The following is a 22,976-nucleotide window of genomic DNA, read 5'->3' as shown; positions in this document are numbered from 1 at the left end:
AATTTCAAAATCTCAGAAAATCCCAGGACATCCGTTCTGGTTTTTGGACTTCTTTAGTGAACCAAGACCACCAGGGAAGCTCCAGCTTTTGGCCCAGCTAGCAAACTCGTAGAGAAAAGGAACATGCCCACTGTAAATGGCTAGAACTGCCCCCATTGCAAGCAGGAGGAGGCAGGCATGGAACACAAAATGGCATCTGAAGGCAGCAAAACTGGATCCAGAAATCAGGATTTCTGTGGCCAGAGGGTCCCAGAGTGGATTTCTGGGGCAGCTGCCCCAAATGCAAACTCTGCAGCCTGCAATCACAGAATTCACAGGACCCTGCTCATACAGGTTAATTTTAATGCTCCTCCCGGAACCACTGAAATGTCCCTGTGCTGTATTAGTGAGGCTCGGGGAGGCAGGGGAGGGACTTCAGCTGCAGAGCTGCTACTGCTGGTGCTTTGTGGCTGTGAAATGTACAGTGGAGCTGCCTTATGAGGGAGTTCAGAGCTGCCTAGACATGACCCAGCCTGGTGTGGGACCATAGTACACTGAGAACAGGAACCCAGGGTGGGGGTGTCATTTTTTGGAGCATTGCCCTTTCACGAGACTCTGGCTGGTGACCAGCAAATAGGATCAGTTACCTGCAGGTGAAACTGAGGCCCAGAGAGGTGAAGGGAATTGTCCAAAGTCACACACAGAGTCAGTGTCCAGGCCACTAATAAAACTCAGGCTTCCTGACTCCCAGACTCCTGCTCTAAGCTCTGCTTCCCGCCTGGCTTTTCAATTTGCCGGTTTCAGCAGGAAATGTGGCCGGTGACACATAGGGATTTTTGCTGTATTTCTGGCCCAGGCTGCATGTGGGAGGGGGAGGGGGAAGGTGCAGGGCTCCGCAGTGTGGAGGTAGGAGGAGGTTGGAGTCTGCATTCCTGAAGGCCTCGGTCTGCATAGTTTCACAAAGCATATACGTTTGGCAAGCTCCCCTTGTATTCAGCTTCTGTGTTGGCAGCTGGAGAGCGGAGAGCGGGTGGGCGTCGTGCAGACTGGAAAGGCTGATGAAGTGGAGGGGTTTGAACCCAGGCGAGTTAGGAGCAGCCAGGCCAAGGCAATCAGGACCCACTGGGCAAGGCTGGCACCCGCATTGGCTCCTGTGACCCAAAAGCTGTTTACTGCCTGGGTTTCTGCTGCTCTGGCTCAAGGTGAACAATGGCACCTGTAGCTGTTTCCCCCCCACCCCCACCCCCCGGTGACCGTGCAGGCAGCTGTTGGGGTGACTCCATGCGCCTCGGCCGCCTGGACATTCCAGAGCGGGGCTGTCTGCCACACAACATGATCTGTGAGAGGCCAGCCAAAGACTCAGTCGCCATGGAAACCAGACTTCCCATGGAAAGGTCACATATTTGTGCAGCTGTAATCCAGACCCCTCCAGAAATGGAACATTTTCCCCATTTTGATGCTGCTGGCCCATTTCCCAAGGACGCACGGAGAAAATCTGTAATGAGGGTGGCTGCTGGGAGCCCGGCCTGCCCCCTCTGGTGTCATGGGCACGGCCACAGCTCCCTGGGCTGAGCTCCCTCTCAGAGACAATGCTGGCATAGAGAAGGCAGCCGAGATTGGGTTGTGGAGGCATAGAAATGTGCTAGTTGTCCTCTTCCTTGCCCTTGCAGCAGCGGTACTCCAGCACCCTCGAGAGGGGGCACAGCAGCGCTCTCTGACAGCTTTGCTATCAAACACATAGCGAAGTCGGGCTGGTGTCAACATTACGAAGGGTTTGATTGTCGACTTCCTGCAGAACTCCTGCCTTCCCCAGTTATAATACAGCCATGGCACAGTGACACTGACAGAGGGTAGGAGTCTTAGAGCAGCCTAAGGGAGTCAGGGGAATTTCAATGGGATCTGGGCACCTAACTCCCTTAGGGCATGTCTCCACTGCATCTGGTTGCCAGCCTCCCAGCCCAGAGCCATGATCTCATGCTAGTGCTCTAAAAGGAGCTGTGTAGATGGTGCTTCGATGTTGTGGCGCAGGCTCTCATGGCCCCTCAGGATTCAGAGCCTGAGCCCCAGACTGAGGTGCAGCATCTCCGCTGCTATTTTTAAAGCACTAGCATGAGCCTCACTATCATGAGTCTGTGAGTCTGGGCTGAGCTGCTCACTCCCAGATGCCGTGTACAGCCCTTAGTCTCCTTTGAAACATCCCACCCAAAACTGCTGCTGCCCCCTCGCCAGCAGAGAGTGCCCCTCTCCCCCACCCCAAAGACACACAGATCATGTGTCTGTGTCTAAGCTGTCCCTCATGCGCTAAGAGAGTTAGGAGGAAGGCACTAGAGCACAAAGGACAGTCCAGCCTCTTACACTTGAGACATTGCTGCTTGATTGTGCACCCAAAACAGCACCCAATTTTCTAGGAAAATGCCTGCTTCCCCATCACCCTCACCCTGGCCTGCCTCTATGATTGCACATTGGACTGTTTTGTGCCATACGATAGCATCACCTCTGACTGAAGTCAGGGTACAGGCCTGCTGGTGCCCCACTCAGCTTTCTTAAAACACCATACAGATTTGTCTGAATGAAGGGCACTGGTCAGCTAACAATGCATCTTCCATGCACTGTGATTTTGTACGAGGCAAACCCCGCACATGCCACCAGTGGGCCCGATTCTGAAGTCCTCTACTCAGTGCTGAGAGCAAGAATGGAGGATAGTGGGCACAAAGATGGCTTTAAGCCAAGGAGCTTGGTATAGAGTCCTTATGCCATCTCTGTGCTGGGCGGGGAGCACATCACACAAAAGCAACGGAGAATCAAACTCAAGTCTAAGAATACAGAGTGTTTGGCCATTGTAAGTACCATGAACAGCCCCCAAAACTGGTGAAATGGTTTGCTATTAGCATAGCTTGGAGGAGACCAGCTCAAGAGATGCTATTATGGTCAATGGTTCTCAATTCCTGGGCATTATCCCAGCATAGATCATGTGTGAGCCATTTTCGCCCTTCTGAGTGCACTCCGTGCCCTCCTCACCAAGGTGGACAGTTCTTCTGCTCCCACTTCATGGGGCTCCACCCCTTCTTGGAGTCAGTGGGAATTGACAGGAAAGTCACACTTTTCACTTCTTGTCCCAGATGGTAAATGGGATTCATCATGATTAATCTAAACACTGACACCTGTCACTAGTGGTAGGCACAAAGCTTTACTGTGTCGTAAAAATATAACTCAGAGTACCACAACATGTACTGTCCAGTGCTTTGAGTCACTGGAAAGTCAATTAGTTGCTTTCTTCTTGCAGCCACTAAACATTTTCCTTCTTACCAGCCGACTGCATATGCAGAAAGAGGAGGCACTTTTGGAGCAGAAACTAAACCATCTTGCTTCTGACAGATGGCAATTTCCTGCAATAGCTTGGACAAACTTTACTGAATTAAGATTACATATTTTAGAAGCCCACTGTATTAAAAATGAAAAATGTTTATGTATTACTGGGAGATTGTTTGGAACGTCTGGAGGAGGAAGACAGGATTAATGGCATGTCTGGGAGGGGCTGTGCTCTGCAAACTATGGATTTGTCTATACTTAAAATGTTGCAGTGACACAGCTGCAGCACTTCAGTATAGACACTACCTATGTCGACGGGAGAGATTCTCTCATTTGTCTAGATAATCCATCTCCCCAACAGGTGGTAGCTAGGTCAATGGAAGAATTCTTCCTACTCCTGTCTACGCTGGGGGTGAGGTCATCTTAACTATGTTGCTCGGGGGTGAGGATTATCTCAGGGGTGACTCAGCGACAAAGCTGAGTCAAAGTAACTTTTTAGTGTAGACCAGGCCTATGTTGAACAACATAGCAGATGCAACTGCTCATTTGGGCCAGTATATGTGAAAGGAGACTTCAACTATCTGACCTACGGCCATAGCCTTTGAACCTTCTTCTGCTGATGACCCATTACATGAGGCCAGTTCAAAGCCCTCCAAACTGTAGAAAGGATGGACTATACTTTTCCTGGGGGTTCTTGTTTTGGGCAAAAGGGAGTGATGAGCTTGAAACCCCAAGAACACCCTGAGCATGGTTTGAATGACTGCTTACCTGCCAGAGCCCAAGTTGGAATTGGGAGATCTCAGGCAAACTTGTCACGTGTGTGTAAATTCTTTTATTATTTTACATATGTTTTTTCTGTATCGGTTTTACCTTAAAAACAAAATGTGGGTGCTTAGGAAGGACTGTGTGGTAACATATATTTGGGGCAATTACAGTGTGTACCATGTCTGAGAAGAAACACAAAGCAGGCCTGCTTCAGCTGATTGTCTTTTGTTGGGAATAACATAGTGAAGGCAGGGAACTGTTCATCCTGGAAATACCCAGTCAGGAGGGTGAGAGATGGGGGTCTCCACCCAAGAGAGGTGACCAGTGGGGAGCCAGGAGCCTAGAGTGTGGGGGAAATACAGGTGCAGTTGCCCTGCACTGCTCTCCTCAGAAATTAACAGAAGAACCATCCAGTTGTGGACAGCAGCTAATCAACTCAGGTGCTGAGGAAACGGTGACTATGCTCCTGTTACCCATCTGCATCCTATGCCCACAAACACCCTCCCATTAGCTGCTGAACCTCTGAAGGGCTCCCCCCACCACATAATGCCTCTATTTTCCATGTTAAATAACCATTTTGGGGTGTCCTGTGGCCAGGCCCAGGACTATGGCTGCCTGAAGCAGAGTTCTGTGTGCAGCTCTTAGCTCATGACTCTCCACCCCACCTAAATCCGCCCTCCAAGTCTACTCATGGTAAAGAAGGAAGAGAGAATGCACAGATATGATTCAGCAGTTCCCCATTGTTCTCAAACCCTCAGTGACTAATTTTGGTGATAGATGCTGTCTTGACAGCTTTGGGGAGTAGAGCTATGCCCCAGACAGGTACATTATGGGCCGGGCAAACTTTCCACCTTCTGCTCCACTGCAGACACAGCCCAACTCTCACTATAGAACTGACAGAGCAGTACATTCATTCCCAAGCCCTAGTCACTTCCCTGCTCAGACTGGCAGTAGCACAGGGAATTTCTGTGACCACCACCTTCACTTTGCATGGGCTCCAGACAACAATTGCTTCTGGCTGCCATTAACCTGATCTGGGTTTGTCCTTTGTAGAGAAAGGCTCCATAGCCTGTTATTAATCCTTGGAGCCATTCATTATTATTTCCCACCCATAGCAAATATTAACATTCTAGCTGTCTGCAGAAAGACATCCTCTTGGCTACCCAAGTGGCTTCCCAGGCTGCCAAATATGCTGCTCTTGGGGATGCAAAAGTATGAAGGAGGAAAAGTGAAAAGGAAGTGGCTAAACTTGGTCAGACCGGAAATCCTAGGGATGACCCTCAGGTATGGTGCTCTGCGTCACTGCAGTGGATGTTAGCAAAGAGTTGGCTAACACAGTGGAAAGGATGAGAGGCAGAAGTGGAGTGCTGTAGAGATCATTACTTCAGTAATACAGGAATGTCAGCCAGAACAAGGGAGGACAATGAGAATGAAAGAACTGGAGAGCAGCCTTCAAACTCCAGGCATTACACAAAGTGGAACCTAATGTTCTTTCTTCAAGGAGATATTTGGAGTCCTAGGGAAGGCAGTGGGAAAACGTGTAATTGGCAGGCTTCCCACAAAATTCAACAAGTTACTTCTTATATGCTATTCTTCTCTTTTAGTCAAAGTGAGACCTCTCTGCTGGCTTCATTTTCAGATGTAGGGTACGAAGCTTCGGTGCTACATGGGGGTACTTAAATCACTGCATAAGCACTTGAATGTGTTAGTCATCTAAGGAAGGAATAAACATTATATTGATCCAAAGTCTGGGACTTCACAATCAGCACCAAAATGCCCTGTTAAACTAAGGAATGTCATTAGTATCTAAGATCTGGATTTCACATGAAACGTCATTAGAAAGGCATGCCCAGAAAATTTGAGATTCATGGCTTTCCAAGGGTATAGGGCTTTTATTTCTACACCTGACAAGTTGTAAGTTGTTGGGCTTTAACATTATGTCACCTTTTACTACCATTTTACTCCTTTCCCTCCACTTTGCTTGTGACATGATTTTAGTGGATCTTGAGAACCACTAGAGATTGCAATTATTGCTTCATACCCTGCCAAGTTTATAAATGGCATAAACATGTTAGCATTTAATGAGAGATCAGCTGCAAGGATCTTGTCTTAAAAGAAGCAGAAAAAGAAAAAGCTGGCTGGCAATCAGTACAACATGATTTTAAGGACTGATACCTCATGCTTTGCCAGAGCTAGACTTTGGCCTGATCAGTGCAAATGCTTTAAAGGACTAGTAAATCTTAGAATCATAGAACTGGAAGGGACCTCAAGAGGTCATCTCATCCAGTTCCCTGCACACATGGCAGGGCTAAGGATTATCTAGACCATCCCTGACAGGGGTTTGTCTAACCTGCTCTTAAAAATCTCCAATGACAGAGATTCCACAACCTCTAAAGGCAATTTGTTTCAGTGCTTAACCATCTTGACAGTTAGGAAGTTTTTCCTAATGTCCAATCTAAACTGCCCTGGCTGCAATTTAAGCCCATTGCTTCTTGTCCTATCCCGGGAGGTTAAGAAGAACAATTTTTCTTCCTCCTTCTTGTAACAACCTTTTAAGTACTTGAAAACTGTTATGTCCCTGCTCAGTCTTCTTGTCTCCAGACTAAACAAACCCAATTTTTCAATCTTCCCTCATAGGTCATGTTTTCCAGACCTTTAATCATTTTTGTTGTTCTTCTCTGAACTTTCTCCACATCTTTCCTGAAATGTGGTGCCCAGAACTGGACACAATACTCCAATTGGGGCCTAATCAGCAGGGAGTAGAGTAGAAGAATTATTTCTCCTGACTTGCTTACAACACTCCTGCTAATACATCCCAGAATGTTTGCTTTTTTTGCAACAGTGTTACACTGTTGACTCATATTAAGCTTGTGATCCACTAAGACCCCTAGATCCCTTTCTGCAGTGCTCTTTCCTGTGTCAGTAATTTCCCACTTTGTGTGTGTGCCATTCATTGTTCCTTCTTAAGCGGAGTACTTTGCATTTGTTCTTATTGAATCCTATTTACTTCAGACCATTTCTCCAGTTTGTCCATATCATTTTTAATTTTAATCCTATCCTCCAAAGCACTTGCAACTCCTCCCAGCTTGGTATCGTCTATAAACTTTAAGTGTACTCTCTATGCCATTATCTAATCATTGATGAAGATATCGAACAGAACTGGACCCAGAACTGATCTCTGCAGTACCCTTGATATGCCCTTCCAGCTTGACTGTGAACCACTGACTACTCTCTGGAAACAGTTTTCCATCCAGTTATGCACCCACCTTATAGTAGCTCCATCCATGTTGGATTTCCCTAGTTTGTTTATGAGGTCATGTGAGACAGTATCAAAAGCCTTACTAAAGTCAAAGTATATCACATCTACCTCTTCCCTCTATCCACAAGGGTTGTTATCCTGTCAAAGAAAGCTATTAAGTTGGTTTGACATGATTTGTTCTTGACAAATCCATGCTGATTGTTACTTATCACATTATCATCATGTAAGTGTTTGCAAATTGATTGTTTAATTATGTGCTCCATTATCTTTCCAGGTATTGAAGTTAAGCTGAGGGGTCTATAATTCCCCCAGTTGTCTTTTATGGACTGGCACTATATTTTCCAGGACTAGAAAACAGAAAGACAAATATTGCTTAGTGCCAAGATGAGCCCTCAAATGTGGAAATGCGCGTGCGGACTTAGGCACTCCAGTCTGAAAATGAGCCTTTGTGTAGTGCAGACACACAGGCTAGAGAAAAGCCAATTTCCCATGGAAAAACAGCCAGCTCTCTCTGCTTTGATACTCCCTGCTACTGTCTATACATCACCTTGCTTTCAGGAGTCTTTCCAGCAGAGGGCTCAATGAACAGGAGACAAGTGAGTTTGGTTTATTTTTATTTTGATTGTAACATCTGAACCTGTTCTGGAAGCACAGGATGTAACAACATGAGGTTGCTCACTGCAGCCTCTGAAATCTGACACACATAAGAACTCAAACTTGTTCTAACGTGGGGACTTCAGGAAACTCCATGAGGGAAGAGAACCCATAAGACTTCCTTGAGGTCCCGAAGACCACATAGAGCCTATGTTTGTCTCCTGCCCCTTTGGTGTTTGGCCTAGGCTTTGGATTTTGAATCAATCCACCCCTTTTTTCAATTGCAGAGGCTAGAGTAACCACCAGTCAAGTTTTGAATAACAGACATGTTTGGACAGTATAGGTCAGATTCAGTGGAGCTGCACTCACTTACAACAGGTCTGAGTTTGCCCCATACATACATGTGATTCCCCTCGCCTGCTGTTTCTCAGCAAGAAGGGGACATGCAGAAGTATTGAAATCTGGTTTCTGGCTCATGCTGTCCATATTTTTCCCCTTATAGTGCCACATGAAATATTCATGGACAATAGTTAGTAAGGACACACCGTTCCAAATCTGTCATATTAAAATTATCTAACTCCTTTTCCAGTCATCATTAAATAATATCTAAGCATTTGTAACAAAGTGTTAATTATTAGACCATTATGTTGCATATTAAAAAGTGAGGGCCAATCCTGCCATCTGAACTCACGGTAAAGCTCCCATTGATTTCCAGACTACAGGATCAGACCCTAAATAAATACTATGTACAGTATATCTAAAATAAATATATAATTTAACATGAAAAATATCTTGTTAAATAGTTTCCCTCCCCAGCCCCCATCTAATAAAGCCGCAAAGTCAGTCTCCGCGGAGTTGAAGTCTTTCACAGTTAGTTCCTTAGCGTGCATTTGATTGAAGGATCCAAATTCAGGTTTGGTTTTAGTTACTCTTCAGTCCCTAGCAAAGCACTAAAGCAAAGGTCCAGTTTTCCATCCTCAGCAGGAGCCCTTCAGCTGAGACTCCTCAAGAAATTCCACTACTTATTGGAAACCATCCAGCAGAAAGTCACTGCTCCCGCCACCTTCTTTCATTCCAGCAGATCAGGTTCGCTCATTGAGATGTGTGTTTCAGTGAAGTCATTCTGACACAACCCCCAAAAACAGATACTCTCCTTTCATTCCGATTGGTTTTTCAGTAGGTCCAATAAACACAGTCTTAAGTTGCTACGACTGGCTTCTTGGTGGAGGTAGAATCGCTTCACTGCTGAATCCTGAAACACAACACAAGGCTGGGTCATTTAACATCATGGCTTGTGCCTTGTGCAAGGCGATGTGCTTTTTGGTGGGTGCAGATCCTCAAAGAGCACCCCCCACTGACACACTGATTCAGGAAAACACTTAAGCTCATACATGAAACTTAGGAACACGCCTAGGTCAAAGGAACTCAAGCACATGCGTGAATGATTTCCTGAATCCAGAGTCAATGTCCCATGCATCTGGATGTGGAGTACTCTGAGCTGCAACTGACTTCAATGCAGCCTCTCAGACCTTATAGGATTTGGGATGCAGGTAGGTATTAATAATATGCCTCATCTTCACAGGTACTGATCACCCACAGCTCCCACTGATTCCGTGTGAGTTGTGCCATCAGACCGAACAACCTATATTTACCTTTTTGATAAAGTCTCCCCTGGAACGACACCTACTAATTAGTAATCCCTTCCACACATTAATTCACTCATGACATTTTCCTAATTTAAAAACCTGGAAGCATGTGTGATATCAGCATTTGGACCAGTGGAGGGGGCATTTCCCCTTCCCAGCACCTGCCCACCACTGAAGTGCAGCTGCTTCTGGGGTGAAACAGCCTCTGATTGCCAGTGCAACACTGGAAGACTACCACTGCACCAGTGGCTGAGGAAGGGAGTGTGGAAGAATGATGCAGCAATACGGTAAGGACACATGGGAGCAAAAAGAAAGGGCTAGCTGCACCTGTCGCTGCCCAGTAGGGCAGTGTGCAGTCTTGCAGATGGAAACTGCCCCTGCCATGCCACAATGCCCATGCTGGTGGGTTTACCTTGCAGGCCCCCCGATGCCATCAGTGGTTTCCGGTGATGCCCAACTTAATTTTCTCTTCGTTTTCTACATCATAAACTCCTCTTTTGTGACACCTGCAAACACAAGCAGACAGACATTCACCAGCATGCCGCTGCTGCTCTGGTCAGGGTAATGAACCCACCCGCTGCAACAGGAGCCGCCTGGGGCCGTCACTGTTCTCATCTTGGCCACATGATGCAGTGCCACACCTTCCATCTCAGTCCCTCCCTTGGGGTGACATGCAGGAGGCTGGATAGCTCTGATGTCTGGAGAAAGAAAGCAACTGCTTCCCATCAGTCCGCTTCTCCCCCAGCTGGTTTGACACTGCTGGATCTTCCCAGGGCAGAACTGGGAACAAACCCAGCCCATGGTGAGCATATATTAAAAAAAAAAAAACAACAACAAAAAAACCCACCCAAGACAAGAAGGACAGAGAACTGGACAGCAAGGTGGTCCAAGGCTATAAATGTCACTGGCCACTGAGCCAGGGAGACCCCTGCTCCCATACACAGAGGGCTTGAGCCCCAGGGAATACCAGCAATGGTTTCAGCGGGGGCAGTTCATCCAGGTTGGGGTCAGGGCTCTGGGTTTAAGAGTAGGCGGGTGTATCCCATGCAGTGTGATCACAAGGAGCCTCCTTCCCTCCCACCCCCGAGTTGCAAGGTAGGTCTTGTGACCAGCGCATGGCAGCCCACTCCCCATTACCTGAGCATCAGCAATGCAGCGATGATGATGAGACACAGAGAGGAGAGCACCACCGCTACGACAGCCAACGCTGTGGTATGGTCATAACTGGTGGAGGGATTTTCCACAGGGAGAGTGAGGCCGTGGCACCGCTCGCCATGGTACCCTGGCTGGCATCTAGTTTGTGGGGGGAGGAAAGAGAGTTAAAAAGACAGTAGCAATGGGGCACTCTAGGAGCAAAGTTTTGCCCTGAGTATTAATGATCATCAGAACTGTTCTCCAGCCCCTTCCACCCAAGCGTCACGGAACATCTCCATCCCTCTCCTAGCTCTCAGGACACACGGCCTCCTCCTCGCCAGTGAGACTCGGCCCAAGGCCCTGAACCTTCACTCAGTGCTTCAATCCTTCAGGCCTGGCGTCGCCATTGCTGGCCTTAGCTGCACCCTCTCCAGGGCAGTCATCTCCTCCCAGGGACAGGGACAGTGTCCCTGACAGGTCCTAGTATCACCTATTGCTCTCTACTGTCCTCCCCACATCCAGTACAGCCCAGCCCCCTGCCCAACCATTTGACATTGCTGCTGGGCACTGGGTTGGCATTTCCCACAGTGAACCAGAGTGGGTACTGGCCCAAGCATCAGGACAGGGTTTCCTAGACTGCCTGGATCCCCAGCAGGATGGATTCAAGCCTTCAGCATGAATATATTGGGCTCTATTCAGCCAGTCACATGGGGGTCTTCCCCATAAGACTTTTGAATCTAAGGGTCTGTGGAGACATTAGCAATCCCACGACATTTTCAGGGACCTTGGTCCAAAGTGCCCTGCTGGCGTGCAGCATGTGTGCTCCGTTTAACTACCTCGCTTCTCCCCTCCCCAGAGCTGGCCACATTTCATGAAAGAGTAGAACACTGGAATCATTGAGTGCTATGTAAAATAAAAAAAAGTGTCAGAATAGCTGCCTCGTGCATGATGGGCTCCCAGCTCCATCCAGTTCTGTTTGTCTGCCCTGAACCGTACTAGGTCACCTAAACCCTCCAGATCCTGTCACATGCCTTCCAGCGCTCAGAAGCAGGTAAGAGGGGGTGAGATTAGTGGGGAGGCAGGCTGAAGGGGTGGGACCAGGGGCATCACTCCACCCTGGACCAGAGTTTTGTCATTGGGGCACACTTGAGTCATCCCAGCTCCCGTTAGATGTAGGCTGAGAGGAGGCCGTTAAAATATGAGCTCAGCTAAGTATTGTCCACTGCACAGAGATCCTTGAATTCTATTAGCATGTCAGGGACTTAGAGCTCAGCACTAGGATAAACGTCTTCAGCTCCCATTTTCAGAGCCTGGAAGTCCCATTTAAGAAAGCCAAGGACAGGTCTGATCTCACACTTGGTAATGGAGATGAAAGAGGTTTGAATGCCTCCTGTGGGGATATTTCCCACAGACGCACTTCTCAGATGGGAGCAAACCAGCACTCGTGACCCATGAGCCACCAACCTCTCCTCTGGCCAGGTAATTATTCATGTAACAGAAATAAAACCTGCATCAGAGCCAGGAGGCTAATTACCCAAACACCCCTTGCAGTGAGTCAAAGGAGAATCACGTAAACAGCCTAATATACATCACCACCCCCATAGCCTCGGACCCTTGCCAAGGCCCAATCAGAGCTTCTTGCCAAACATGTGGACACATTCCAGACATCAAGATCAAGTGTCCCACGTTTAGATCGAGCGCCATTAAATCCAGCACATGCGATGTATCAATGTCATCGTCAGCCTCCAATACTCACATTACACCAAAAGCAAAGAACCACAGGAGCTGAAGAACCAGAAGGTCTCCAGCAAACCCTGAGCCCTCTCCAGAACAAAGTGCTGCCAGTGCCCTCAGCTAATACCACAGTGTGCTACAGCAACATGTTCTCCCAACAACCACAGCAGGCAAAGGTCGCAGTGAAACTCAAAGCAGCAGCCCTGGATCCACCAAGATGCTGGCTGAGCAAAGCAAGGCTGGAATGCTCACAATCCCTCAGCTTTCTCAGCGGGTGGCTACTGGATACCAGCCACTGCAGCTGAGAACATCAGACTCCTTTAGATCTTGTTAAAGGCAAGAGCAGTGGTGAGTGAGCCACCTCAGAGCATCTGCTCTCATGGGGGATGGGAGAACTGAGGCAGAAGAGTGCTGCTAGGGAAATTAGCTCGTGGGAATGTGGCCTTCTCAACAGTGGAGTCTGCCTCTTGCTGAGGTCTGGATGGGTGAGCCTTAATCCAGCCCTGGCCCTTGCCCTCCGGACACCTCCTTCCACTGCCGCCCTAAGACCCTGTCCCCACAGGAAGCACTGGTTAAGGAAGAGCATCCCCAGCACGATCCATCAGGAGTTCAGTCGGGTGCCTGACTGTCCGGAGAATCTGTCCCCCCAAGCACCTGCTGCTCTCCTGCAAGAGGTGTCATCGACCTTTGCAGCAGCCCAGATAGTTAGCTGCTTAGGACCCTGACAGCAGAGACTGCTCTGTGCTGGCGACTGCTGAGAGCATCATGTTTCAGGAGCCAGCTGCTCAGGCTGCATTAGGAATTCCCTCAGCTGCAGCTTCTGGGCAGAGTACACTCAGAGGCTCCCAGGGCAGCACTCACTGATCTCCACAACACCACGCTGCCCCATGTTTCCAATGCCAGAAGGTTGCACACGATGCGCGCCAGGGCTCTGCGATCTTCAGCAAGTTCTGTGGACAGGCAGCGGTAGCTCAGGGGATGGGTTACAGAGCACCACCAGATCAGTGTTCTGTGGAGCCTGACAAGAAATGAGCTGCGAGGTTCAGGCCAGTGTCCACACTGCAACAAACTCTCGCCAGCTTCAGCTTCCCCGACCTGTGCAGTGGGCATGGGTGACTGATACTTCCCTACCTCCTCAGGGTGATAGCAGAGGGAGTCCTTTCATGTCTGAAAGCGCTTTTAGCTCCTCAGAGGATGGCACCCAGAAGAGGCAGAGAATGATTGATTAACAGCAGTGGTTCAGCCCAGGGAAGCATCTCCAACATGGGGGTAAACAGAGGAACGGTTCATAATGAAGCAGCTTCAACATGTTCCTGGCAGGCTGCCATGCACAGTGCCCTCAAAGCTGTTGAGTCCAACTCTGGCTGCTTGGAGCTGGGTCAGAGAGAGTCTAAACACCAAATTCTCCTTCTGCTTGCACTACTGCACTGGTGCAACAGACAGGGCTGTCACATTTTAAGAGGTGGATGAAGAGATTTACTTTCCCTTTCCAGCCCCCAAGCTCCAAACTGCTGCAGAAGAAGAGCAGAGCCCCGCACTAGATGGTCTAGGACAAGGAAGCCTTCAACGGAGCTCCTCAGAAAGACACCTCTGTGCTGGAGAAGACCATCTACCTCATCTCTATGGTGAGACAATGCCAGACAAGAAGTGACCGTAAACTCTAATGCAAAGGGAGAACTTGCTTGCAGCACCTACAACAAATACATCAGCTTAACCAAGAGAATCAGAGATGAAAGAACCCAGTCACGTCTAACTCCATCTCCCGCTGGCCACTCTAAAAAAATCTTCCCTACAGTGTGTTCTCCAGGGCTTTCATTTTCAGCTTCCACTGTTTCCCTTTGAGAAACTATTCATTGGCCTAGCGCAGGAGTGGGCAAACTATGGCCCACGGGCCACATCAGGCCCACCAGCTGATTTAATCTGGACCTCGAGCTCCTGCTGGGGAGCAGGGTCTGCGGCTTGCCTCGCTCCCACGCTCCAGCCGGGCAGTGGGGTTGGGGGACGCTCCGTGCGCACGTTCCGCAGCTCCCAGAAGCAGCTGCACGTCCTCCCTCCAGCTCCTACGTGTAGGGGCAGCCAGAGGGCTCCCCACACTGCCCCTGCCCCAAGTGCCGCCCCCACAGCTCCCACTGGCCAGGAACTGTGGCCAATGAGAGCTGCAGGGGCAGCGCCTGCGGACAGAGCAGCACACAAAGCTGCCTGGCTACAGGTCCACATAAGAGCCAGAGGGGAGACATGCCACTGCTTCCGGGAGCTGCTTGAGGTAAGTGCTGCCTGGAGCCTGCACCCCAATCTCCCTCCCATGCCCCGACCCCCTGCCCTTATCCTCTTCCTGCCCTCCGAACCCCTCGGTCGCAGCCCTCAATTCCTCCTGCACCTCAACCCTAATTTTGTGAGTATTCATGGCCCACCATACAATTTCCATACTCAGATGTGGCCCTCAGGTCAAAAAGTTTGCCGCCCCTGGCCTAGCGGTTCTCGCTGCTAGACTGCGACAGTTGCTGGTGTGTATTCCTGATGCTGAATGAAAGCATTTTTCGGTCTTGTCCTCTGAAGACATTATTCAAGAATAGGTTCTTGGTGTAGAAAGAATACTCCGTCACTCTGCCAATCTCAGAGTCTCTCAGGGCCAAGTGGATCCTTCCAGCTTCCCCATTCTCTGCGACTCTTCCTCTACCCCCTCCCCAGCCATCACCAGAGCTGCTATCTACACAACACATGATGGGACACATTAATTAGATGTGCCCATGAAGATAGGAACAGCCATGTTCAGGAGCTGCCACCCAATTCAAGTGCCTCTGTTGCTGGGTGCCCAGCTTGAGACGGCTATGGTTAGATTTTCAGGAGAGCTCAGCCGCCTGCTCCCAGGGCCTGATCTTTAGAGGTGCAGAACATCCCAGCTCCTACTGACCTCAGCTGGAGTTGGGGGGAACCAGCACTCCTGAAACACAGGCTACAGGCTCCTGAGTCTAGGTTCCTAAAGTGAGCGCCCACTTCTGAAGGTGTGACTGGAAAGGGCTACCAAGTGCCCTGCAATAGACAAATATGCCACAAAGGGAAGTTGTGTCATATTGACTTCCTGAAGGCTAAACTCCATGCTCACTCAGGGCCCACAGAGATTCATGTGGCATCCCTGGATTCAGAACACTGAGGAATTTAACCGAAGGCTGATGTGTGTGATAGAGGGACACACATCTGGACCTGTACCATTAACAAGACCCAACGCAGTACAGGGTTGATCACAGGGTCCCAAAGTGATGCAAAACCCAAGCAGCACATGAAAACAGAATAGTATCCTCACAGCGTGAGAGTATGTGGCACCCTGCAAATCCGCGGATGTATTGTTCACCATGTTTGCAGATTGCGGATCGGATGTGGATCCAAATTTTGTATCTGCACAGGGCTCTACGAGTATGCACTAAAAATATCTCCTACACTCTTCCTGTGTGTGGTTTAGAGAATTCAAGGAACAATGACTAAGGTTCCCCTATGTCAGAAATATGCCAATAACTTACATGCAGGATGGAACTTTCAGTTCACTGATGTATCTGCATTCTCCATGAATACAGAAGTCCTTGTACTTTCGCAGACATGGGTCTCTCTTCTTCCCCTTGCCTTTGCCCTTCCTCCTTTTCTTCCCTTTCCCTTCTTTTTTTGGAGTAACCAAACCTTCTGGCTTGGACAAGAAGGCAACTGGAAGACAATTTTAAAAGAAGAACACAAGTCAACTCAACTGTATCCAGCACAGCATTTTGTCAGGCATCTGCCTCAGCTCTAGCATCACTGACAGACTATCTGCCCCCAGCCAGAGGTTTCACCATTTTTGCAGATTTCAACAAATATCAGAGCATTTCTGGTTCATAAAGATGCTAAAGGAAAGAAGGGAACAAGTCAGTGCAGATTCAGAGAGAAAAACAGGACAGTACATACTTCACGTGTTACTATTATATACGCTGGTTTCCACTGACCACGGAAGATTAAGAATTGAGTCTTTATCTACCCTTTCTTTCTCTGATCAGTCTAGTCTTTTGTAAGAGGCTATTCATAGCCCTAATCAGGCCAATTTTCCTCTGGTTACAATGATGGCTTGCACATACGACACATGCACTATTACAGGGCACTGGCAGGTCAGTTCAGGCCCCAAATTTAGGTTTTCTGAAAACAAGCTGATGTAAACAGACACAGTCCCATGAAATCTGTCATTTTTGAATTTCAGTGGAAACAATTTTTAACGTCAAACAATGCCTCCCCTAGCTGTGCCTGCAAACTGCTCTGATGACAGCCAAAGTGCCAGGTGTTGAGCACCATGAATTCTGAGGGACTTCAGTGGGAGCATACAGCACTATAGCATGCCTCATTGGCTCAGGAACATCCTTGAGAAACCTGAAGAACTCTTACACTCTATGGTAGTGTCAGTGACACAGCTAAGGAATCACTACCTTGGGCCACTACCACTCTGCATCCAAACATCAAACTGCAACATGATGTCAACTTTCAAGCCTTGAAAGCCAATACGTAATAAGCTACTGCGTGTCCATCCATGCTCCCCCTCACCCCCCAAACACACACACCAGGCCTGGAGGAAATGGTATTCCTCACTGAAACCGGGACAGCCCCCAGACAACATCTGACATGTGGCAACCATGAGTCAACAGTATGATGCAGTTGCAAAAAAGACTAACATCATTTTGGAGAGTATTAATAGGCACGTTGTATGTAAGAAAAGGGAGGGAACTGTCCCACTCTACTCAGCACTAGTGAGGCCTCAGCTGGAGTACTGTGTCCAGTTCAGGGCACCACACTTTAGGAGAGATGTGGACAAATTGGAGAGAGTTCAGAGGACAGCAACAAAAACGAGACAAGGTTTAGAAAACCTGATCTGTGAGGAAAGGTTAAAGAAACTGGGCATGTTTAGTTTTGAGAAAAGAAGATTTGGGGGGGCCCTGAATACAAACTTCAGATATGTTCAGGGCTCTCTAAAAACAACTGGGATCGGTTGTTCTCCACATTCACTGAAGATAGGGTAAGAAGTAATGGGCTTAATCTGCAGCAAGGGAGATTCAGGTTAGATATTAGGAAAAGTTGTCTAATTCTAAAGATGGTGAAGCTCTGGAGCAGGTTACCAAGGGATGTTGTGGAATCCCCATTGCTGGAGGTTTTTAAGAACAGACTGGGCAAACGCTTGTCAGGATGGTGTAGGTTTCCTTGGTCCTGACTCAGCGCAAGGGCTGGGCTAGACGACCTCTCGAGGTCCCCACCAGCCCCACATTTCTATGATTAAGAGCTAGGTTCCAATACCCTCCTTGCTTGGAGTAAAGCCTGAATCCTACAGCACCCCTTGGTGGGCAGCATAATCTGGCCTCCAAGTACCACACAGTGTGGGGGGCCTGGCAGTACCGACAGGTTCAGACTCCACCAGGGCCAGAGAAATAAAAGACGGAGCCACCCGGGATATTGCAGGAGCTTTGCAAGTTCTCAATTCACAAAGAACCACAGAGACAACAAACCACACAGGAACTGCATGTGTCTGATGGGAGCCCTGCTGGCTTATCTCCCTGCCGCAGGCACTGTGACCCGCAGGGCAGAGGGTTGCTATCGCAGGGAAAGGGGAAGGACGTTTAGAACCGCACTTCTCCCTGCTTGCCTCCCAGGTCCTTGTGCATCTATCCCAGAGGTGGGCAAACTACGGCCTGTAGGACGGTCCTGCCTGGCCCCCGAGCTCTGAGCCTGGGAGGCTAGCCCTGGGCCCTTCCCTGCTGTTCCCCCTGCCCTGCAGCCACAGGGCTGGGGGGTTGGATAAGGGGCAGGTGGTCCTGGGGGGCAGTCAGGGGACAGGGACCGGGGGCAGTTGGGTGGGGTAGAGGTTCTGAGTGATGGTGGTCAAGGGATGGGGAACAGGGGGCGGTTGGATAGGGCAGAGGTTCGGGGGGTGGCAGGGAACGGGGGAATTAGATAGCGAGTAGGGTCCAGGGGGTGGTTAGGGACAGGGGTCCCAGGAGGGGGGCGGTCAGGGGATAAGGAGCAGGGGGGTTGGATGGGTGTGGGGTTCTGAGGGGGGCAGTCAGGGGGAAGGAAGTTGGAGGGGTCGGATGGAGGTGGGGGCCAGGCTGTTTGGGGAGGTACAGCCTTCCCTATCCGGCCCTCCATACAGTTTTGCACCCCGATGTGGCCCTAGGGCCAAAAAGTTTGCCCACTCCTGCTCTATCCCCTTGTCCTCAGATCAGAGATCAAGGGAACTCTGCAGGTGCAGGACAGAGCCATTTGAGGGAAGCCATCTCACAGGCCTGTCATTCCACTCTGGCCAGCAGGGGTCAGCGGCTGGCTCACAGGCACAAGAAGTAGGAAGGGTGCTGGGTAAGACAAGAGCAGGAAATGATGGCAGAGACCTCTGCATGCAGAGAGCATGTTCCAGACTGATCAGTGCCTCAAGATAACTCAGGGACATCTCCTTTCCGCAGGACACGGCTGACACAACAGCTAGAGGCATCAGGAGTGATGGGGTTTGAGGAAGGGGCTCCCAGGCCAGAGAAGAACTGATGACCCCTTTGTGTCTCAACCCATCCACGCTGGCCACCCTTCATCAAATATTTTCACAATCCACTTACTTTGCTATAAAGCAAGGGTAGCAATGATCAACCTATGTGATTCATCTGTGTGTGTACTTCAAGAGGCTGACAGAGAACACTGACCGCAGAGGGCAAGGGTGTGAGGAGGAGCCAGATCTTCTCTGCTTTAGACTTTAATAAAATTTCACCCTTGCAATCACTCTGACTGCTCCCCATGACCCTCCCCCCCAGGGATGTACCCCCCCCAACTGAGAAGCCCTGCCCTACAGAGTGTGGAGGAGGCAAGAACAGGTGACTACCACTCCCCAAAGTACTAGGATCACATCCAAGCATCCCACTTTGGGTGACCAGCCAGCAAGTGTGAAAAAATGAGACAGGAGGTGGGGGGTAAAAGAAGCCTATATAAGAAAAAGACACAAAAATAGGACTGTCCATATAAAATCTGGGCATCTGATGACCCTAATCCCACTCCCAACTGATCCTCTTCTCAAACCTGAGACATCAGAGGCCTGTCAGTTAACCCACACTAGAGCGAGACACCTCTTGCCCTTCCAAACGCTCACTTCTGGTATTCGGAAAGATGAAATGCACCCATCCCAAGAAGAACAGAAAGATGTGGAGAAATGGAGAGGAGAGGGTGGCCCAAGGAGCATGCGTGTGAGGTGGGGAGAACTGTGACAGCTAGTGGTGGGAAGAGACAGGAAAGGAGGAGAGTGAGGAAAGGTTTGTGGTGAGGACAGACAGGGAGAGAGGATGAGTCTCCCCAGACTCCACCCCTGTGGTGCAACAGATCAGCCTGGTTTTGCAAAGCTGATGGGCACACAGTCACACATGGAGAGGAACCATGACAAGCCTAGAGAGGGAACAAAAATGAGGAAAAGCCACAGAGTGTAATAGGCAGACGATGTGCGTGCACGCAATCTGAATGATGTCAGTGGAGTTACATTGGTAACGCCAGGTCTGAATTTGTCCCTGTGTCAAATCCTGGTCACAACCAAGCTAACACCAGCACTTTGCCCAAAGAACGTTAGAGAAACCAGACATAAATGGACAGGCACAGCAGGGTTAAGGTGGACTCAGATGCCCCCAGCTCAGTGACTAACCCTTGGCTGGTATGAGAAGTAGCAGTGTGTGGGCGGTGGGATGTGACTCATGGGTGGTGACCACTCCAGATAGGGATGGCATGCCATCTCAACTGGATGGACCCACACAGGGGAGTGTCCCAGATGATGTAATACAGAGAGCTCAACCTTTCTGTAGGCTTTTGGGGACCATCCTATAGAAGCGAACAGGGAATCCCATATCTTTTATAGATTTCTACATAGAGGTGCAAAACACCTATGGAACGATCTCCTTCTCTATTGAATGACATGGGGGTTTAAAGCCATTTCCACAGAGCTCTCTCAGTGCCCTCACTAATCTAGACTGGACGTTTTCCTAAAAGATCTGCTCTAGGCATTATTTTGGGGCAGTTCTCTGGGATGTGGCTGATCGTAATGGTCCCTTCTGGCCTAGGAATCTATTCGTTCTACAGGACTTTCCCACGAGAGAGGGCGTTACTTCAACAACTGAACAGTTACAGGACCCCTTAGCTACCGAGTCTCCCTCTCCTCCTGCTTTGGAGAAGGTTGTGCATTAAACATGCCATGAATGACAAAACTGCATGCTGGACCTGGGAAGAGTCCCCGGGGACTGGGGGTAACAGGGATGAAGCACTGGGGATTTGGGTGTTACAGGGAATGCAGCACTGGGTCTCGGCAGGGGCACTGGGGACTCCAGTGTAACAGAGAAGGCAAAGAGTACAGACAAGGAACTACTAAAAACAACTGAAGCGACACAAAGCAAATAAGGCAGGAATTTCCGTGGGAACATTCTGGTCTGGCTTCCCCTCCCTCCTTGGATTCCTGCTGTCAGGGCTCTGCACACATCAATCAACAACAGAACTGCCCCCTCAGCTCTGGGGCTTACCCCACTCCCAGCCTTTCCCAGGGACACTCCTTGCCTTTCAGCGCCCAAGAGAAACTAACCCCAGAGTCAACCCCATGCTAGTTAGAAAAGTTTCTCCCTATCCACCCAGCCTAGCCAATCATACCATGCTCCTCCTTACCCCCACAAGCAGCCCCAGGAATAACCTCTCAAGCCAGGCCAGCATGTAAGCACCCGCTTAACACCATGCCAGCTCAGCAAAGCACATGGTTAGCTTTAAGCATGCTGCCTGGAAGCCAATGGGCCATGCTTAAAGTTAAGCACCTGCTTATGTATATTGCTGCATCTGACTCACTCCCCTCCTTCCCCCGTGGTGTCACACAGAAGATGCAATCTGTGACACTCCCGAGTGGGGAAAGGGTCCCCTGGCACTGGGTCACCTCTACCCTTACCCAAGAGATCCCAGCGCTGCCAGAGTTAAATCGATTTCCCTTCAGCAGCCTGCTGCCGTTGTTCCTGAGCTGGGCTCGAACCCCATACCCTGGATCCGAGCACCCAGCCTCTGGGCAGCCCCGGATCGGGACCCGCGGGCTCCTCCCGCTCCTCATCTCCGCAGGGGAGGCCACCTGGCGCTGCCAGTCCCCCGCGCCCGGCGAGTCCCGCACACACGCACCTCTCGGAAGCTCCAGGAAATAATCCCCCGACGAGACCCCGCCGCCGTCCGGGTCGCGCTCCTCCTCTAGCCCGCTCCGGAGCAGCCGCGCGATGGACCGGCCGCCGCTCGCCTCGTGGAAGCCCGGGCCCCGCAGCACTTCTAGCCCGGCTCCGGGCGCCGCCATGGAACACCCTGAGGGACAGAGAGCGGGGTTCCTGAGAGTACAGCGCCGGGCACCGCACCGCACTTGCCGGGCGCTCTCCATATGGCAGCCCCGGGGCCAGGTACCGTATTTACCGTCACCGGGCCGGGCCGCCCCGGATGAATTAAGCTCCGCGCTCCGGCAGGTGGGCTAGGAACAGCTCCCAGAGGCACAGCAGGGCCCGGCTGGCTGGGGAGAAGCGCTAGGGAGGGGGCTCCTGGAGGGAGGCCAAGGCGAGGGGCTCCCCCGCCAGAGGGAGCCCGGCCCCGGCCCGTTGTGCAAGCGCAGCCTCCAGCACCTGGACACTGGGCGCGTGGGCAGAGGGATCCGGGCTGCCGGGCGGGCTCGGCCGCGGCGCGCTCTGCTGCGGTGCCAGCGCACTGGCCATTCGGGCGCGGGGCAAGGAACAAACTTTGCCCGCTGCCGCCGCCGCAGCCGCTCGCGCTCCCCTGCGGGACGGCCCTGCGTGCAGCTCGCCCTGCTCCTCACCTGCAGCCAGAAGGACACTGACAACCACGAGCAGCCGCTTCATGTCGCTCCCTGCCCGGCGCGTGGCTCCCGAACTGGCCGCTTCCACGCGCTGGTCGTGCCCGCAGCGCTCTGGGCTCGGCTCTGCGATCGCCCTGCTGCCTCCCACGGCACCCCGCCGAGCTGTCCCGCCTCGCGTTAGACGCCGCTGGGCTCCCTCGGTCCTGCCAGGCAGCTTGCTCTGCCCCACCTCCCCAGTGCACACGTGCCCAGCTCTCAGCAGGCGCCCTCTCTCTCTCCTGCCCCAGGCTGTGCCAGCACCAGGGGTAGAGGCTGGAAGGTGGGGCCATGCTGGTGTGTACGCCACGCCCTCTAAGGGCGGGGGCTGGCGTGAGTACTCTGGGGGCTGAGTGGGAGGGGGATTCCCTCGGTCAAGCTGGTGCTTGGTGACTCAGGTCCCTTACTTTGGGGTGAGACAGCCAGGTTTCTTAGAGGTGGGGGCAATCTGCAAGTCAACTGTAAAAATATAACTTGGCAGGCCAAGAAAGAATTTGAAGAGCAACTAGTAAAAGACTCAAAAACTCACTGCAAAAAACTTTTTAAGTGCCTGGGAAGCAGGACGCCTGCCAAACAATCAGTGGAGCCACTGGAAATCAGGTTGCTAAAGAAACACTCAAGAAAATGTCATTGCAGAGAAAATAAATTAATTCTTTTGCATGGGTCTTCACTGCAGAGGATG

The 22,976-nt window shown here is 50.6% G+C and overlaps 1 protein-coding gene across 2 annotated transcripts; it reads right to left on the bottom strand.

Annotated features, from left to right (window-relative positions):
- Positions 1 to 7,909: 7,909 nt before the first annotated feature.
- On the bottom strand, positions 7,910 to 22,538 carry HBEGF (heparin binding EGF like growth factor). Of its 2 annotated transcripts, XM_032801752.2 has the most exons (6): positions 22,259 to 22,538; positions 21,586 to 21,759; positions 15,936 to 16,113; positions 10,690 to 10,845; positions 9,965 to 10,058; positions 7,910 to 9,158 (listed from the first exon to the last, which is right to left on the bottom strand). In XM_032801752.2, the coding sequence occupies exons 1-5, from the start codon at positions 22,299 to 22,301 to the stop codon at positions 9,986 to 9,988; spliced, it is 624 nt and encodes a 207-aa protein (XP_032657643.1). In that variant the 5' UTR covers positions 22,302 to 22,538; the 3' UTR covers positions 7,910 to 9,158; positions 9,965 to 9,985. The 2 variants fall into 2 exon arrangements, with proteins under 2 accessions (XP_032657643.1, XP_032657642.1); XM_032801751.2 differs by lacking the exon at positions 22,259 to 22,538 and having other exon boundaries at positions 9,076 to 9,158; positions 21,586 to 21,875.
- Positions 22,539 to 22,976: the final 438 nt, after the last annotated feature.

Source organism: Chelonoidis abingdonii, chromosome 7 (genome assembly GCF_003597395.2).
Source record: "Chelonoidis abingdonii isolate Lonesome George chromosome 7, CheloAbing_2.0, whole genome shotgun sequence".
NCBI classification, from domain to species: Eukaryota; Metazoa; Chordata; order Testudines; family Testudinidae; genus Chelonoidis; species Chelonoidis abingdonii.
Note: the sequence above shows the minus strand (reverse complement) of the source record. Positions and strands in the feature narration are given on the sequence as shown.